The 20,163-nt window shown below is 41.9% G+C and overlaps 1 protein-coding gene across 4 annotated transcripts in view; it reads left to right on the forward strand.

The window, feature by feature from the left end:
* The window catches only part of st6galnac3 (ST6 (alpha-N-acetyl-neuraminyl-2,3-beta-galactosyl-1,3)-N-acetylgalactosaminide alpha-2,6-sialyltransferase 3), a 37,097-nt gene that overhangs the window by 9,359 nt on the left and 7,575 nt on the right, over nucleotides 1-20,163 (forward strand). For 2 of the 4 annotated variants that reach the window (XM_058395129.1, XM_058395127.1), the window contains exons 2-3: nucleotides 2,184-2,375; nucleotides 8,813-9,225. In XM_058395129.1, the coding sequence (XP_058251112.1) occupies nucleotides 2,184-2,375; nucleotides 8,813-9,225 (605 nt within the window). The remainder of the gene's footprint in view (nucleotides 1-2,183; nucleotides 2,376-8,812; nucleotides 9,226-20,163) is intronic. The other 2 variants (XM_058395128.1, XM_058395131.1) reach the window with 2 other exon arrangements.

Consider the following 20,163-nt stretch of genomic DNA (forward strand, 5'->3'; position numbering starts at 1 on the left):
TGAATGAACTCAGGGAATTGTTACGTGAATTGTTACGGTCTTCCGTTCGGTTTTTGACTCTCCAATCGGTTACGAGTGGCTTTCAGTTTTATTTTTATAGACATTTTGGAAACGGAGCTTGAGAAAACCGGAATAAAATAAGAAAAACATAAGAAAAATGTCTGAATGTGAAATATTACAAAACTTATTTTAGAAGAAATGAAAGTGAAACATGATTGTTTGGAATGTTTTATTGAATCTTCATACAACCTGATGTAAACTAATCACAGGCACGTGCTACCTGATGCTCAGGTGTCGATTGCAGCTCAGGTGAGATTGATAGTAAGGCTCTTTCTTCATGTTACCTTCATAATTTATTGACCACATCAGATCTAGATTTCATTCTCGGACACCGCTCAACAGTTACACAGCACATATGATAACATTTGTACACTTTTCTGACCATGAGCTTCAGAATCCTAGACAGGGATCTTGTTATAAAAGTTGCCGATAGTCCAGGGGGGGCGGAGTTTGTCGAACAATCAAACAGTTTTCACACAGTTTTCCTTCCCCTTGTCTAAAAACTGGATATTTTGTGATGATTAAAATTTTACAGGTCAAGGGAGGGGTGGAGTTAGTCGGGGTAGGGGTGGAGTTAGTTGGAGAGGGGTGGAGGTAGTCAGAGGGGGGTGGAGTTAGTCAGAGGAGGGGTGAAGTTAGTCTGTGGAGGGGTGGAGTTAGTCTGTGGAGGCGTGGGGTTATTTGGGGGGTGGAGTTAGTCAGAGGGGGGGGTGGATTTAGTCAGAGGATGGGTGGAGTTAGTCAGGAGAGGGTAGTTAGAGCTATTTTCTAGACATTTTGCTAGACAGTTTGTTTTGTTGGCTGTAGATGAGCCACAGTGGCATTATCCCTTCTTTCTTTCTTTCTTTCTTTCTTTCTTTCTTTCTTGGTAATCCCTCTCTCACTGAAAAGGCGGTAATGGGGGAAATTGTGCAGAACGTTGGGCCTCTGCAGCGATTATCCTGACTGATAGCAGGATGATATGTCGCCTGTCTGTGAAAGCTCATTGACTCCCTCGCGCCCGGATTTGACACGCCATTTTGCCGTGATCTGTGGCTTCAGATTGAAATCGAAGCCGGAGAATTTTTATCTTTTTTTTTTTCTTTTCTGTCGCCTCTCCGTGCCACGAAAACAGATGAGACTGACAGCACGGGCCAGATGAATGTTTTTCTCTGTTATCCAACACTAATGACACTCATGCCGTTTACGTAGCATCGGCTAGGAAGGTAGCAATCAAACCATCATTTCTGGCTACAAGCTTCAGAATCTTAAACGTTCTGGCAGTCTGATGCGATATGTATGCTGGTTTCCATGGTTACAGTTAGCACAAATAATCCGGTTAGCGATTGTTCGAGGATTCTGTTCGTACAAATCTTCATTTTTTGCTCCATTTTATCATGAAATGATGATATTATTATGATATATTACATGTAGAAGGTGATGTTCAAATCTCTCTCTCTCTTTCTTTCTTTGTTTTTTCTTTAAACGCCTTGACCCATATACCCAAGTGGCATCCCTTTCTTTTTTTTTTATCTCTGCCACACAAAAGACGACTGGAGTTTCTCCCCAGAAGGGCCTCGATGATGTAACACGGTGCAAAATATTTGCTTGTGAGCCCTAAATGGCCGTATATTTGAGCATCTCAGCCCGGCGTTTGATGTGTCCCTGAGAAGCGAGACGTTTGATGTGTAAGATCTGAGACGCCGCAGACGGTTTCGCTGACAGCCGCAGACGAGTTCCGAGACGACGGATTTCAAAGCTTTGGGAACTTTCTGAAAACCACAGACCCTCACGTAGCATCATGAAGAATTATCTCTGAAGTGAGAAGGCGGTTAATGGAGGATCACCAGCCAATCAGATGCAGCGTCAATCACAAAACTGACTCTTATCAACGTCATTATTTCTTCTGAAGTGAATTTTGTTATCTGAGGGATCGACGTTACCCAGAATGCATTGTGACATGATGATAATACCTGGACTAGACCAATAAAACACCTAATTTTTCAAATGTTAAATCTGGGTTTTATTATTATTAACAATAACAATTTCAATTCTTTTAGCTAGCGGTGGACCTGAAGTGGTTTAAAACGTTGCATTCAGACAGATTATTGTTAGATTAACCCCGATCTTATTCCCTGCTGCAGAAGAAGTGGGTGCTAGTGAGCAGCCTGGTGTTGGCCGTGACTCTCTTCCTGGTGCTGATGAATTACCTGGAGAAGCCATACTTACGGTTACAGCCCATGCTGCCGTATGGTTTCAGATCCCACTGGATATCGTCATGGCAGATCAAAGCGGTACGAGCACATCCGGGCTACGTCAGCGTCCCCAAGAGGGAGGTGAGAACCTTGCCATTTCTTTCTTTTTCAAGATTTGAGGTAGTGTCTTTATGACTGTGTATGTCTCTCTAATCCTTATGTGAGCTAGAACGAGAATCCAACGCTGGTGAAGACTACCGTATATGGACCTGTCCATTAAAGACACGCCCAATCAGAGCTGCTCTCAAAGACTTCTTTTTCTTTTGAAGCCTGTTGTTTTCTCTCACTTGACAATAGATTCGTGTTTGCAGCGAAAATCCGCTCACTTGCCCAGACAGGATTACGAGCCCCTTTCCAGTGACACAACAGCATTAATACCCCCCCCCCCCACATCCGAGGTCTGCTGTCTCATATTCACAACAACATGCCCGGTTGTTTTCCTCATCTGGCCCTCTATCCATTAAATTATTCACATAAAAACATTAACAACAACGGCTCCTCGGCCTCGTCTCTGCATGGAGAGCTGCCAAGGTCACCGGGGAGATTATCTGAGACACATTTGTGATTCATAGCAGCATCAGGGAGCAACGGTAATGCCCTTTAACTGCGCTCCAGGGACTTAGCACTAGAGTTAGCATGCTTTTTGTTCCCACAGGACAAAACAGAGCAGTCCAAATCTGTTTTTTTTTAACCCTTTATATTCCGCTGTCAATGTGAAATACTCGACTTTAGGCTTGAAAGAAGTCCGACTGTAGAGTGACAGATGGGAGCTGCAACCTATCAGTCGGATAATTAGTGAGTAAAGCTGTAATTTGTTCTTATTTCTGGCGAAAATCTAGCCAGAGATATTCTGATTATTTATCCTTGTTAGGGAATTTCCATCATTACCCAGTAGTTTTAACCTTTTTATCCTTTGGTCCTGGTTTTTTTTTTTTTTTTTTTTTTTAATTCGTCGTCAGTTTATGGGTCTCTCCGAACTGAAGCCAGGTCTCGCAGGACTGAAAATAACTCCTGTGGAGCATTGCCAAGATGGCTGCTGAGTGGCCAGACTTTACTAGAAGGATATCAGTAATACTGCAGGAATAGCAGCAGTTTAATTACATCCTCCGAGTTGGCACGGGAACGCTTGGGACGTGTCCCAAACCGTATGCTACTATACTAAACATTATGTCCGTATATCATTGGTGCCATTACTATTTAGGGACACTACTTATAGTCGGGGTGTGATTTGGCACACAGCCCTGAACTCTCTCTCTCTCTCTGCCTCGAATAAAACATAAAAAATAGCAAATATTCAATTCAATTCAATTCAGTTTATTTTTGTATAGCGCTTTTAACAAAGAGCATTGTCTCAAAGCAGCTTTACATGACAAACAACATAAGAAAACAACAAACATATAAACAGACAAACAGTCCTAGATGTTATCCCAAGTGAGCAAGCCTGAGGTGACTGAGGCAACTCTGGCAAGGAAAAACTTCCTTAGATGGTATGAGGAAAAAACCTTGAGAGGAACCAGACTCAAAAGGGAACCCATCCTCATTTGGGTGACAATTGTGTGATGCAGATACAGCATGTGTAGAATGTTATGTAAATCAATAAGGAGGTTGTTGTCCACAGCGCTGCTTTGAATACCCCAATCCTCACAAAGCAGAACCCGGCTGGAGCTGGTCCATCTCCGGATGCCACTGGAGCCGGCATAGTCTCTGTATGCCTCGGGATGGGTAGAAGAAGGGAAACAATGGAACAGCATTAGCGTAGCTGCTGTTCATAATATTAGCAGCACTGGAGGTTATGGGATGTGTTAAATGTATGCAAGGCTAAAGAGATAAGTCTTTAGTCTACGTTTAAACTGGGAGACTGTGTCTGAGCCCCGAACACTGTCAGGAAGACTATTCCAAAGTTTAGGAGCTAAATACGAAAACGCTCTACCCGCTTTTGTGGACTTTGATATTCTGGGAACTACTAGAAGTCCAGAATTTTGTGATCTTAAAGAGCGTGGTGGATTGTAACGTGTTAGAAGACTGGAGAGATAGGTGGGAGCTAAACCATTTAGAGCCTTGTACATAAGTAGTGCTAATTTATAGTCAATTCTAAACTTAACAGGTAGCCAGTGCAGGGATGATAATATTGGGGTTATATGATATATATATATTTTCTTGATCTGGTAAGAACTCTGGCGGCTGCATTCTGGACTAACTGTAGCTCGTTTATTGAAGATGCAGGACAACCACCTAGTAATGCATTACAATAGTCCAGTCTGGAGGTCAGGAATGCATGAACTAGCTTTTCTGCATCAGATACAGATAAAATGTTCCTAAGCTTGGCAATATTTCTAAGATGGAAGAAGGCTATTTTTGTGATATTGGATATATGATTTTCAAAGGATAAGTTGCTGTCTAATATTACGCCCAGGTCTTTCACTGTTGAGCTAGTAGTAACAGTGCATCCTTCTAGATGCAAGCTGAATTGCGAGCGCTTCTGTGTGCTAGTATAATTAACCAATAAGTAATATCTCTGTCTCATCAGAATTTAGTAATAGAAAATTATCAGTCATCCAATCTCTAATATCTTTAACACACTCAGTTAGTCTAGACGAATTAGATATTTCATCTGGTTTCATCAAATAGCAATAGCGATCGTCCCATTCTCACCACCTTCCTTCGTATTTAGGTGTCTTGGTGTAGCGCATCCAACTGTCACACTAAATTGTCTACGCTACACTGAACCCGGATGGAGAGATGAAGTTGTTGTCTGTTGCAGTCTCACAGGTTCATCACACGGTGAAAAAATCTGCAAAATGGTGGTCCAGTGATTCAGCTTCAAGCACATGTGGTGACCGGTGAAAGGAATTTGGGTGTATTTTAGGGAAAATAACTAGCTATGGTGATGATTTAACCACCTATTCCTTTGAAATGATAAGAACGACACTCAGCTATATCTTCAAATTCGTGGTTCGAGATCCCGACAGGTTCCTCTGATGTTATTTACCAAGTTGTTTTGATGACGACGATGTTTGGACATCAAACGGCTTTGAAGTCTCCACCATGCCATTATGGAAATATGATCCTCAGAGGCACAGGTGTACAGAAAGAATGTCATCAGCATAAAAACTAAAAAGTGAACCTCATTTTGTTCGATTTCTTTATAATTGCCTTAATGTCATGCCACATTAACGTAGCCGGCTAATGTTGTTAATAAATTAGATTACGTGTATACAAGGAGTACCTTTGGAAATCTAGAAGGTTCTACAGCCTGGCTGAAATATACAGCATAATAAACCTGTTTTTGAACACGGGGTGAAGTTTTGGCCTCCAGGGTGGCCGTGTGTCTCGTCTCGTCTCAGGCTTCGGCTGTGCTCCGGAGCGGTCAGGTGCATCGTCTTGTGAGTTCATCTGGGAGACGCCGGAGTTTGGCGTGCCACTTTTCTAGGAGCGTCTCCGCATCGATCTAGCCTCGAGCCGAGTGGCTTTGATCGGCTGAGATCGGTGCCAGAGATGAAGCCGACGGGACTTATTAGTGATTCCCTCCTAGCTTTTCCATTACAGAGACGCTGCTGCGCTCGTCTTTAGCGCCAGAGCACCGAGGGTCGATGTCAGAGCTGATATTACATGATATCATGACTGCTGAAGCACAAGAACAATGGAATATTTCTCGAGTATTCCTGTGCACCATGCTAGAAGTGTTTAAACGTTAAGATTAGCAAGACCATAGGCTTCACTGCTATATCAGAAAAGCAGCACTAACTTTATGTCCTGGGTGCAGAAGTGGAATTGTCTCCCCTAGATAAATGATCATGGTTATGATTAGGTTATGATCTAAAACCTGCTTGCGTCTTATGTTCATAGTCATGAATAATTTAGTGCGGTGTAGAAATCGAAAGCTGATGTGTGTGTTCTTTCGCTGTATCTGATCCACCTCCTTTTCTGTTGCTCACTGGATGTGTTTCTTCTTCTTGTTTTGTTTTGTTTATTAGCCATCTACTTTTCAGATATAGATTTAGAAGCTCGCTGTGTACACAAATGTTTGAACTGCACGTACTACGCAGCTCTCAGGCCTGGAGGGCTTGTTTATTTCTAAAAAGCAGGAGGGATCTTAGAAATAAAGGCGGTTGAAGGAGGTCAGTGGTTTGTGTGCGGTCTGCTGTCAGAATCTTCTCTCTTCTGGTACCGGGTTTATTTAATTATTTACTTTGGCGTAGTTCTCTCCAGCATATGCTTTTCTCAGTGTTGTTGTTGCATGTCTATGGTTTACTTTGCAGGACCAGCAACTTCCTGTCAGCTTCCCGACTTCATTATTTCAGTTCTTCGGATTAGCGTTCGGCCTTGGATTGTTGTCTTTGGATTTTGGAAAATGATTCCAAACAATCAGATTTGGTTCATTAACCAAGATGTTCATCTTCACGGAAGGAGTCTCCAGTCTCAGTCCACGTCTTCAGGAAATTCAGTTGTTTCGTGTTACTGAGACAAATATGTTATGTGAATTAAGACAAATAAATCTAGACAAAAGTAATGGCACGATATGTCACAATACAAACACCACCAACAGCTTAGCAGCAGAATCGCTAAAGACGGATGGTGACCATTCTGATGTAAATATATGATGAGGTTCAGAGCAAATTTTAAGTAGTTTGTACTGTACGTTCAGATGGTTTATTGGAAGCGAGACAATTCGATCCGATGGATTTCTAGTGCCCCGACGATGTGAAAATCCAGTTTTTTCTTATTAATTTAGGAAATGTTTGGCACAAGAGATTCTATAAAATCACACTTTGTACAAGAAAACGTGCCAATCTTCTTGAGGCTTCACAGCGTAAAAATAAACCAGAACTCCATAATGGGTTTATGTATATAATTTAGATAATTTATAATTTATTTATTTATGAAATTTCTATGAAATTAGTTTAAAAAAACAGCAATAAATAAATAAAAATAAATAAATAAATAAAAATCCCATTCACTTGTGTGAGCGTAACCACTCTACACAAACACGCTGAGCAGAAAAGCATCTCCGAGTTCAAATGTTTTTGCTTTTTTCTTGATTTCCTTCTGACCTTTTGCTGAATAATAAATAAATAAATAATGAAATAAACATCTCATAGAATGTTGGTTCTGTATTAATGATTACATCATTCCGAATGTATTGTCAAATCTACAGGAAGGTTTCATGATCAGTTTAAATAAAACCCCCGAGGGTCATCCTGCATACTGTCAGTCTAATCATTTTATTTTTTTTTTTGCATCTGAATATTTTCCTGTAGAATGTACTACATCAGGGCTTTCACAATCGATGCTGGAGATGTTTTAGTGTCAGGTCAGATGTGAGCGTATCGAAGTCTATGGGATGTAGATGATGTAGCTTTTGGCAGAAGCGGGCTGATCGATCGTGCGCGGCGAGCTGTGAAGATTGGACTCGGGGCTGGAGCTCGGACTGAGAGGCGGCGTGTGTTAATGCAGGCACCGGAGAGCAGCGTCCACAGACCGACTGTCTGCCTCCACTGAGAGGCCCGAGAAAATACAACAGGGTCACGTGAGCGATCTTGGAAACCGGCTGTCTCTAGGGAAACTCGCTTGATTCGAAATCTTTCATTAAATCTTCAATATTTTACTTTCTAAAATAAGATCAGCAATCCGATCTGAAAAATACGATTACATCAACCAGGGATATGATTGTTATTAAAAAAAAATACTGGCTCGGTATGTTCTCTTTTCTTTGTTCAGATACGTTAGGACTAACAAGAAAATGAGATTTATTTACTAATATAAATGCAGGAATAAAAAAAAGAAAAAAATCTCCTCGTCCTGTGAGGTTCCACCTCCATCAGCATCACTCAGTGGCTCCATCACCCATCCACACTCAGCCGAGCGTCCAGAAACAACAAGCCCTAATTTAAAGGGAGGGACCCGTCCAATAGCAATCAGCACTTGTCCCCTATTGAGCCGCCTAAACGGAGCGAGCAGAGTGATGGATACGCCGCTCGGACTTTGACGGCTGGCGGAGACTCAGTTGGCTCGGCGTTTTGTTGGCGCTCTGCTCTTACTGTCTGCTTCAGCGTCTGCTTGGACAAGCGCACTTTCACACCGAGGCTTTCTCTCACGGCGGTGAAGCCGGCGGTTCATTTAATCAGCATTCACTCAAAACACTCGGCTTCCACTCCACAGCCAGTGAGCAGAGAGAGACAGAGCGCCATTACCTATAGAACATTTACACGCTTCAGGACACGCTAGAGAACTGTCTAAACTTCCTGCACAAGTACACTCACTATTTTATCTTTCTGTCTGTCTCTCCATGTCGCTCTGTCTCACTCTCCCTCTGTCTGTCTCTCACTCTCTGTCTCTCTCTCTCTGTCTGTCTGTCTGTCTCACCATGCCGTTCTGTCTCTTACAACCTCTGTCTCACTGTTTTTCTCTCACTCCCTTTGTCTGTCTCTCACTCACTCTGTCGTTCTCTCAATAACTATCTGTTTCTCAATCTCTCTCTCTCTCTCTCTCTCTCTCTCTCTCTTCCTTTCTGTCTGTAGCCGCTGAAGCTGAGCTGTGATGTGTGCAGTGTGGTGTCGAGCTCGGGGCAGGTTCTGGGTCGTGGTGCGGGGACTGAGATCGATGGCGCTGCCTGCGTTTGGCGGATGAACAACGCTCCGACGCTACGGTATGAGAGAGACGTGGGCAACCGCACAAACCTGCGAGTGGTCTCGCACACCAGCGTGCCTCTCCTGCTGCACAAACCGCAGCACTTCTTCGGCCCGGCATCCAACGGCACCGTGTACGTGGTGTGGGGGCCGCGGCGCAACATGAGTCCCGATGGAAAAGGCCTGATATACAACATGCTGAGACGCGCCGCAGACGACTTCCCCAGTGCTCGCATCTACGTCACCACTGACGAGCGCATGGATTACTGCGACAAGGTGTTCAAGAAGGAGACGGGCCGGGACAGGTGAGAGAGACAGAGAGAGAGAGAGAGAGAGAGAGAGAGAGAGAGAGACATGGACACAGCATGATTTCACAAGCACCTATATGGTTGAGTGCAAAAGTTTGTGCACCCTTAGCCATTTACTCAAAAAAATATTCAGGTCATGAACATGTAGCACGTTGTGCTGAAAGACTTCTAGAGGTTTCTCTATCATCTAAAGCACTTTCATCATTTCTACAGCAACAGGGAACCTACAAAAGAATCTGATCTGAAAGACATTAAAGTTTATGGAAGGAGTCTCCAGTCCCAGTTCACGTCTTCAGGACAGAGTTTACACTTCTCTGTAAATCCAGTTGTACCATATTACTGAATCGAAAGAAATCAGTCCAAAACAAATCCATAAATTAAGACCTAATAAGACTAGACAAAAGTAATGGCACCCGTTACAAAGCAGGACAATGAGCTGAATGAACTGTATTGCTGGAAGATTTACAGCTGACACACACACACACACACACAAGCATATAGATTACTAAAAAAATATTCGATTGATAACTGAGCAGCATGTAGTACACAGAAGGTGTGTGTGTGTGTCAGAGAGAGAGATGACATGGCCATGAGCAGATGTGTGTGTGTGATATTGACAATAAATCAGTTGCAATAGAGCAGCCCGGTGCGTCGGGGGAACATTTGGTGGCAAAGCTTCAGCTTTGGATCACATTTTAGAAGCAAAAAAATAAATAACATAAAGCGTGCGGAGAACGTGCGGTGAGGAGACATCAGCCAGGTAAATGATTTTGGTTTTACCTGAAACAATATCTGAGCAAACACACGTAGCAGGAAAGATCCAGCAATCCAGACTCTACAGTGATACATAGCTAATAGATAAAGGTCTGTACAGATCCTTATTATTTATTCGATAGAAGAATAAAAAGCCCTGTGTATTAATAGCTGCTTTTTGTCCTTTTGACCACAAGGCACCACTAATGTGCACCGTGTTTCATTTTCAATATAGATAACGGAAAATCCTCGGAAACCTTTATTTCACCCTGAGACAGGGCCGGGAAGGGGGAATGCAAACACATCCATCCTCAAATAAAAACAACAACAGCATCATCAATTTGAGCTCTAAATGCACACTAATAAAGTCATATTTCAGGCGAAATAAATGACCTTCTATATAAAGAAAAAAGTTGTAGGAGAATAAAGAACAAGCCTAAGAAAACAGGAGAAATAATTATCAGACCATGATAGGAGAAAACACAACCAGAATATATACACTGCAAGGCCAAAAGTTTGTGGACACCTGACCATCACATCTATAAACAGCTCTTCCCCAAAATTCTTTCTCTAACCCTAACCCCTAACCTTAACCCTAATCCACAAAGTTGGAAGGACACAATTGTCCAGAATGTCTTTCTCTGCACTGTTCCAGCAGATCCATTAAGACATGGTATAGAGGTTAAGATTGGAACTTTGACTCAACTCAACGCTCAACAATATCACGTCATCACAAATCCCCACAGCCACAATCCAACATCCATTTCCTAGAAGAGAGGATGGTCAGGGGTGCACATACTTTTGCCCATGCAGCGTCGTTCTCAAAAGCAATACCCTGATGGTGATCTATATGATCAAGGTTATATAGTACATTATAAAGAGACCAGATCCCTGAGGAATCCGTGTGCAGATATCATCGCTTATCTGTTTAATCCACTTCTTAGCCGATCAAAGTTTTGAGCGAGTTGTCAAAACTAAGATAGACTACTGAGCATACGGCAGAATATCCATTTCCATCTGGCAAGCTGCGTGTGATCCATCAGTGTGGATCTGCGGGGGCAGAGTGTGAGAGACATCCCATTAGTCTTGGTGTCAGACGTCCATATTCTCATTGGGAGTGGTGGTGTTATGGATATGTGCGATGACAGGCCTAACAAAGCGGCTGATGAACGGATTTCGTCCTGCTCAGCTGCCAGGTTTGGTGCGCCATTTTGTTCTGGAGCAAGATTCAATTTTATGGTAAAACAAGGAGCTTTTCTATAGGAGCGGTGATGTAACAGTCAAGTAGAAGCATCTAGACTCTTGTTAAGGTTTTGTCTGCGAAGACGAGCAGTTCAGATGCCTCCAGCGAGTCAGGGTTGGGTTTCGAATATCACATGGGTTCTTGAACAAATGCACAGGTTGGTCATGCACTCATGTAAGCTGGATGTGAAACACTTTAATCATACTACCGTTATCTCTGATTCATACATTTTTCTTTGCCTCTTTTACCTCCACAGCTCCTGCTTACCTTTCAAACCCTTCGTTTCTTTTATGTTTTGTTCCCTCATCATGGGAAGTGTACTGCCTGTTCTAATAAAATTCACAGGCTGGGAAATGACTGACATGCCTGTTTGGTCATGTGACGCTTCATTCAGCATCCTCTATGCAAGACGAATCGCTGAGGTGCTGACCGTATCTGACCTCGGACTTGACCCAGTTTGACTAATCAGAAATTTTCTCAAGGATTTTGACTGACTGACCTTGCTAAATGTCAATATGCTGTGCTGTTGCTATCCACCGCCTCATTAACACATGATTTGCTATTGCCTCGTTCTACCTGGTCATGCAGCATTCATATGAGTGCTAATGAGTCCTCTGACCACTAACTGCTAGAGTAATAATAAGCTGTGACCAGTAACGTTAGTCTCTTAAGCCTTAATGGGTTTTTTTTTTTAGTTTTTCTTGGATTATGTGAATTCTCCTGTTTTGGTTTCTTAGCTTCGTCCTTCCTTCCTTCCTTCCTTTCATCCTTCCTTCCTTCCTTCCTTCCTCACACCTGTCTCTTGCTTGTTCTTACTCATATCTGACACTATTTCAGTATCATAATGTATACAGAGTGTCTCTGCTCTTGTCACCGAGAACAGATCCTTACACCGGAGGTTTTGTTAGCAGAAATGCAGCATATATAGCTGTGTGTGTGTGTGTGGGCAGTATGGGTAACTGTGTAGATAACAGTGGACAGCACTCTTAAATCACACTGTCACATTACCATGCAGCTACACGAGGACATTTGACCCGCTGGACCCCACAATGCAGTAACTCACTCCAGATATTGCAAACGTTGCCCTAGAGCTCAGTTTCTGCTAAACGTTTTTTTTTTTTTTTTTTCTGGAAAGACTTTTTCAAGCTTAATTGTTGTCATGTTGAAAATATGTATTAAAGGGGTTCTTATTATATTCAGCTCTGATCTCTAACACCATTTAAGACTGTAATTATGGTGTAATAATGTTTGTTACACAATCAGGAGCTGGCAACCCGGCAGTTTTTTTATTCCTCATATGATGTAAAATGTGTAATGTGTTTCAACAGAGCTGCATAGAAATCATGCTAAACCTTGTGAAGAAGTCAGCGTTAGTGACCCTGCTGGAGTCATGGTTGGGTTAAGGGTTAAGGTTTAGGATTAAGGGTGAAATGGTGGTTAAATTTGGAATGAGGATTAGAATTAGGGATTAGGGTTAGGATAATGGCATTGGAAGTGGCTTGGATTTGATTTGGGTTGGGGAGTTGTGGTTGCAATTTAAGTGGGACTTTGGGTTGAACCAGGGGCTAAGGGTTAGGGTTTAAGATTAAGGGGGAAATGGTGGTTATATTTGGACTGAGAAATAGAATTAGATCAGGAATAAGGCTTGGGGTATAGTATTAGAATTGGGTTAAATTTGATTTGGGTTTGGGAGTCTGAATTGGAATTTTAGTGGGAATTATGGGTTATAGGTTAAGGTCGGTGTTGGGGTTTATAATTAGGGTGGAAGTGATAGGTTAGATTTTGTTCAGAGATTCGCTTTAGGATTTGGAATAAACATTTTGGTTATGGTTCATGATTAGGATTAAAGTGGAGATTGGGTTTGCAGTAGGACCTTGAGGACCTTCCTGATCCATTCCGATATGCTCCTCTGCTTTCTTCACCTGAGAATCACTTACAGCTGCTCCAGATGGGCCCCTTGTGGATAATTTGGTACCGCATGGATAACTCGGCCCTAAAGATAGCTGTGGATTGTTACACTTGGAGAGCCTAAAAATTGCACTTATTGTAAACACTCAAGGCTCCTTTATTATTTAGTAGATAACTTCATTTGGATAATATAGACTTAAAGCTAAACACTCTAATCTAAATCTAAATCTAAAATGTCTGTGATGCTCATACTGAGGATCCTTTTAACACACACAGTCCTGTTTAACTTGAAGGATGCAATTGTGGATGAGTAATGACTCGTGATTGCACTGTCTGGTGTTACCTAGAAGAGGCTGACTTCACTGTTAAGTCTGGTTCCTCTCAAGATGTCATCTCAGGGCATTTCCCCTGCCACTCTCAGTACTGGCTTGCTCACTGGGGATCTAAACCTGTGCCCATGGTTATAAAGCAGAATGTGGGGATCAAATGAGATTAAGGTTAGGGTTAAAGATATGGTTGGAGTGGATGTTAGGGTTGGAATTTGGGTTTAGGCTTAAGCTTGGAGTAAGGGGTTAGGGTTGAGTGAGGTGGTAGGCTTAGTGTTGGAGTGAGGGGTTAGTATTAGGCTTGGAGTTAGGGGTAAGTGGTAAGGGTTATTGTAAATGGTGGAGATTGTAAACGGTTAAGCTTTGGGACATATGATTAAGTTTATAGTTGGAGGGGGGTTAGGCTTGGTGATGAAACAGAATTAGGTTTATAGTTGAAGTGGGGGGTTAAGTTTTAGGATGGAGACAGGATTAAGTTTATAGTGGGGGGGTTGGGCTTTGGGATGAGAGAGGATCAGGTTTATAGTTGGATTTGGGGGTTAGACTTTAGGGTGGAGACAGGATTAGGTTTAAAGTTGTAATTGGGGGTTAAGTTTTGGGATGGAGACAGGATTAGGTTTAAAGTTGGAGTCAGTGGTTAAGTTTTAGGATGGAGACAGGGTTAGGTTTATAGTAGGGGGGTTGGGCTTTAGGATGAGACAGGATCTGGTTTATAGATGGACTTGGGGGTTAAGTTTTAGGACGGAGACAGGGTTAGGTTTAAAGTTGTAGTTGGGGGTTAGGTTTTGTGATGGAGACAGGATTAGGTTTAAAGTTGGAGTTTGTGGTTAGGTTTTGTGATGGAGACAGGATTAGGTTTAAAGTTGGAGTTGGGGGTTAGGTTTTGGGATGGAGACAGGATTAGGTTTAAAGTTGGAGTTGGGGGTTAGGTTTTGTGATGGAGACAGGATTAGGTTTAAAGTTGGAGTTGGGGGTTAGGTTTTGGGATGGAGACAGTCTTAGGTTTAAAGTTGGAGTTTGTGGTTAGGTTTTGTGATGGAGACAGGATTAGGTTTAAAGTTGGAGTTGGGGGTTAGGTTTTGGGATGGAGACAGGATTAGGTTTAAAGTTGGAGTTGGGGGTTAGGTTTTGGGATGGAGACAGGATTAGGTTTAAAGATGGAGTTGGGGGTTAGGTTTTGGGATGGAGACAGTCTTAGGTTTAAAGTTGGAGTTGGGGGTTAGGTTTTGGGATGGAGACAGGATTAGGTTTAAAGTTGGAGTTGGGGGTTAGGTTTTGGGATGGAGACAGGATTAGGTTTATAGTTGGAGGGGGATTAAGTTTTAGGTTGGAGACAGGATTAGTTTTAAAGCTGGAGTGGGGATAAGTTTTGGGATGAGACAGGATTAGGTTTAAAGTTGATATACTGTAGATTAGGTCAATAGAACACTAAATGAACCAAACCAGTCCTTTAAATAGATCTGTAGAAATGATCCAAACCTTAATGTAAGAGGACGTTTAGGATGTTACACTCTCACTGCTTTTAGAGAATGATGTCTGGGACTCTTCCTCCTCTTGGTCTAATTGAATCAGGCCAATTTCCCAATGTGCTGAAGAGTGCACCTGCATGTCATACAATATAACATGACAAATGTAATTAGGGTATAATTAGATCAACTGACTGTTTGTCTGGAATTAATCTGGCTAAATACACACACAGAGCACCATTAGAGGCCAGCTGAAAAGAAGACACAACAAACAGGCCACAGAGAGGCTATGGGCTTAGAAACCCACTCAGTCTTAATGGATGCTCTCACTCATCCTCTCATCCATTCAATGTGTGACTTAGCAATTATAATGATGCTTGGACATCAAATAAACAGAGCTACCGGTTTATTAGGTTATCTTATATTAGCTTGTAATGACACAAATTGGCAATTTTATCAGTTACATCCATTATATAGGCCACTTTGTTAGTATGCAATTATGTGTTGTTGGGGAGGGTTTAGGGCTGTTTTTAGAGTTGGACTTGGGGTTATAGGGTTAGCCCTAGGGTTGGACTTGGGGTTTTAGGTTTAGATTTAAGGTTGGATTTAGGGTTAGACTTAAGGTTGGACCTAGTTTTTTAGGGTTAAATGTAGGGTTGAACTTGGGGTTTTAGGGTTATACTTAAGGTTGCGCTTGGGTTAGGGTTAGATGTATGGTTGGACTTGGGGTTTTAGGGTTATACTTAAGGTTGCACTTGGGTTAGGGTTAGATGTATGGTTGGACTTGGGGTTTTAGGGTTATACTTAAGGTTGCACTTGGGTTAGGGTTAGATGTATGGTTGGACTTGGGGTTTTAGGGTTAGATGTAGGGTTGAACTTAGGGTTTTAGGGTTATACTTAGGGTTGGACTAGGGGTTGAAGGGTTGGACTTGGGGTTTTAGGGTTAGATTTAGGGTTAAACCTGGGGGTTTAGGGTTACACTTAGGGTTGGACTTGGGGTTGTTGCGTTAGATTTAGGGTTGGACTTAGGGTTGTAGGATTAGACTTGTGGTTTTAAGGTTAGATGCAGGATGGATTTAGGGTTTTATGGGTTATACTTAGGGTTGGACTTTAGTTTTAGGGTTAGATGTATGGTTGGATTTGGGGTTTTAGGGTTGGACTTGGGGTTTTAGGGTTAAATGTAGGGCTGGACGGTGGGTTGTAGGGATGGACTTTGGGTTTTAGGGTTGGATTTGAGGTTTTAGAGTTAGCTGTATGGTTGGATTTGGGGTTTTAAGGTTCGATTTAGCGTTGGACTTGGGATTTTAGGACATGTTTTAATTGTGTTGGCATCGGAGGTGCTGATGTCTGCTGCTTATTAACGCAGTAAAGAAACTTGCTGAGAATTATTCATTTCAATAAACTTTCTCATGACTTTTTATGAGGTGTTAATTTGCCATTAAACATTGCTACTGTACATCAGGTCTACCACCCACATGCTCAGTTGGATTGCTTTTCCTTTGATGAATGAAAGTACAAGCAGGGGATTGGGGTGGGGTGGGGGGGTCCAATACTTTGTGCAGAGCAACAGATGGGCTATAGATGGTAATTCCACACCTTACTTATTCATAAAGGATAAGTAAGAGTAGATAAGTGCTGGAAGTACTGGGTGGGCGATATGTCTTTTTTTTTATGCGTGTCATTCGTTTTGTTAATTGAGGCTTTAAAAGTTTATTACCCCAGCCTTGCTCGCCGGTTTCTCTTCCTCGTTTCTCCTCCCCGAGTTTATAACCCCGTCCTTGCCACTGATTATGTGGGTGATGGGACTAATACGTTTTCCCATAACGGGTTTTACGCCTAGGTTTTATGAAAGTGATTTGTTGCGGTGTCAAATTGTGATAGCGGTTTGTATGAGTTTTACACCCCAGCGCTTCTTTATTCTGATTGGTCAGAAGTTTGCTGTACCAGGAGATATGGAAACATGCAGCTTGTTAATTAATTGATCGAGGAAGTGTTTTTCATTTAGCATTAGAATTTAACATTTTTTTAAGGTTCGGTTTTAGAGGTTTGTTTCGGTCAGTTATATAGAGCGATATAGAGAAAGAAAAAATGACGTATATATGACGTTATTTTAACATACGTTGATTTATTACTTTAGAGAAATATAAAGATTAGTGAATATCAGTTATTGTTATGCTCTGTGCAAGTGTGTTAAATGTAATTCAGCATTAAAAACCCTTTCTACACACCCATCTTTGGATTTATTCTAATCTCCGATTTGTTCGTATTTAGCCTATTTTTAGCAACAATTACAGTAAGCCTTCCGTAAAAAAAAGAAGAAGAAAAAGCCGGGCTCGGTAATCGTCAGCTGCGGCCCTTCATTAACCTCAGGATATTCAGCTGCTCTGTATTCTTCCTCCGGTGCTGTGTGATGATGGAAGACCTGTAGTTGATCAGGGTGAAAAAACTGAAAAGAGGAAAAGCCTGCTCGTAATGCATTTCAAAATGCTCCATCATTTGTATTTTTTTTTTCAGCGGTTACTCAGCGCGCTCTGGAGGAGGCATTACTAAAAAGGTCATGTGAGGAGAATTACAAACGCTGAAATGATTCTCACCTTCTGCAAGTTCATGCTTTTTCTCCAGCCGTATATATATATATATATCACTTATTCATCCTGGAACTCAGAATATTAAATATTACCTTTTTGGCACTCTGTCCTTTTTCCTCTGGCGTGAACGTTAAGATAATAACAGCTCAGCCGAGAACCTTTTTATTTTTTAATTTCTCCAATTTGCTCCCATGATTGCTTTTTATTTTAATTTTATATTCTAGAAAAAAATCATTCCATCATCAGGAAATTTACTCTGAGCTATTAGGTTGGTCTCATATATAAAAACCATGGAACAGGTTCATTTAGATGCTTGAGAATGCTAACATATAAAATAGACTTCAACTAAAATTGAGAATTTAAACTTTTTAAATATTTTTCCATTGATAGCTTTGGCTTTTGAAATTTTAACTAAAATTTTAATTTTCAAAAGCACTTTTCCCAACACAAACATTTACACTTGTCTGTAACTCCTCCTGAGGTGTGGGCGGAGCTTCGGTTCATCAGTATGAACTTGCATACCCTTGTAGTTACCATGGCGATAAAAATGTGCGTGCGTTCGTGTTGCATTAGGTTTTAGTCCTGTGCCCTTCCCCCCGTCCTGTCATTTCCTTACTACCTGTTTGTAGACACCTGCTTCATGTTAGTTCTCAAGTTAATTTCCTAGCGGGATTTTTTGCATTCGCATTTCCTGTGTTTCTGGGAGTACATACTTTTGTCTGTAGTTCTTGTGTGAAAGAGAAGAGGGAAAAAAAGACAAAAGAAAGAGAGAGAGAAAGAGAGAGAGAGAATACCAGCTTTTTCTTGAAATTCCATTGTCCTCCGTTTGTAAGATTCCAGTCGATGTTTATTGCATCAGTTTCATAATAATATCGATCGAAACAGCAGGCAAGCTGACATTTTGAGAATCGGATCAGAAAACAATAAAACTCTAAAAATAGGCCAGAATCAGGTTTCAGAACAAACGTGCTCGAAATGACAGCATGTGTTACCGGTCACTTCTGGCCTCAGTGATGTGAAGAATTAGAGATAAATATCCAGGCAGTGAGGGAAGGTTTGGGTGATAAAACCAACTCATATCAGCTTCATCCCGGATCCCTGCTGTTGATTCTTTATTCTCCGACAGCAGCAGTGTTTTGTAACGTAATTATCAAGCGGTATGAAGTGAAATAAAAAAGAAACTACGTGTTTTAAATAGCGGACATGAAGATAATAAAAGTGGCGAGGACAGACCTTGGCAAATTAGCGTGCAATCAGAGTTTTATACGCAATCAGAAATGCGAACGTCCCCGTTTTCATATTCACCTATTCACAGAAATACAAATGAACCTAATTAACAAAATGGCCTGATAGACTATCTCACAACCGGTCATAAGGACATAATTATCCTTTTTTTTTCTCTTTTTGTTCCAGAGCTTTGCTCCCCCGAAATAGCACTGATTCATAATGTGCCCTTTTTCAAATCCAGAGAAGGACACAGTTCAGTGATCACAAAAGCGGCGGAGGTGGGATGGTAAGCGTTAGCCGCTAAAGCAATCACGCTGAACATTAAGTCTTAATATCCGAGTGTTTGTATGAGACAGATGAGCACAAATCGAGCTGTAGGCGTTACGGAATATAAGTCGCTCACGGACGTAATAAAGAATGTTGGGAACTCAATTTCCCAATTTGGCTGAAATCCATAAGATGGCAGTTCGAGGAGATAAAGATAATATTATAAGGTTAAGAGAACATGAAGGTGTGGGGATTTAGCTCGACACGCGTGAACGAGTCTCCGAGGAAAGAAACGTGCACAGGAAGGAATTCGAAATGTAAAGAGATAATGGCAAGATATCGTTTTATCCGCCGTCACGTTCTGACACGTCTTTCCATCCCTTCGCCCTTCCCCAAGTCCTTCCATCACAGCCAGGAGGATTTGGAGAATTTCTATAATTATAAACAGACAAAGAAGGTCTGATTGTGTGTGTTATAAATCAAGGCCATTGTGTTAAACTGTAACCTCAGCCGTTCTCCGTTCTGTTTACTTCTTATCCATTAAAACTGGTACAGATGTAAAAATCTCCTCACAGCATGTTGAGGCGCGGACTTTCAATGGCAGAGGTCATGCCTCTTGAATGCTTATTGGAATGATTGTATAGCACAGATAATAGTAAGCCACTTCTCCAGAAATCCAGCTAGGTAAAAAAGCTCTGACCTTTTTTCTTTTTTCTCTCCCTTTTCTGAAATCAGCGCTTTTAAAAACGGCTTCGCCCGCCTGAGAATGCGCCGTTCAAAAGGCATTGTGTTTCCTCGGGCACGGCTGAACAATGCCTCGCCGACAACAAAGCCAAGATAGCAGTTTAGTGAGCTGGATCGAGGGACGGAAACGACGAGAGCGGAAAGCTTCAAAGCCGTTCCGCGCTAAACAACTGCGAAATGGATTGAGTCGTCGCTTCTCATCGCTTCCCTCGAAACTGCTACTCCTTCTAAATGATTGGCAGCTCAGGCCCAGGACGCAAAGCTCGCTTCATATTACCCAAGGTTGAGAGGAATAAGAAAGCGCCGGCCGAACCCACATGATATATTTTGGGGGCGCTTTTGGTTGTGGAGCTCGGCAGGGAAAAGCGCCGCGCGAAGCACGGAGCCCGGCATATTATTTACTTTGAGCGTGG

Source organism: Hemibagrus wyckioides, linkage group LG07 (genome assembly GCF_019097595.1).
Source record: "Hemibagrus wyckioides isolate EC202008001 linkage group LG07, SWU_Hwy_1.0, whole genome shotgun sequence".
In the NCBI taxonomy this organism is placed as follows: domain Eukaryota; kingdom Metazoa; phylum Chordata; class Actinopteri; order Siluriformes; family Bagridae; genus Hemibagrus; species Hemibagrus wyckioides.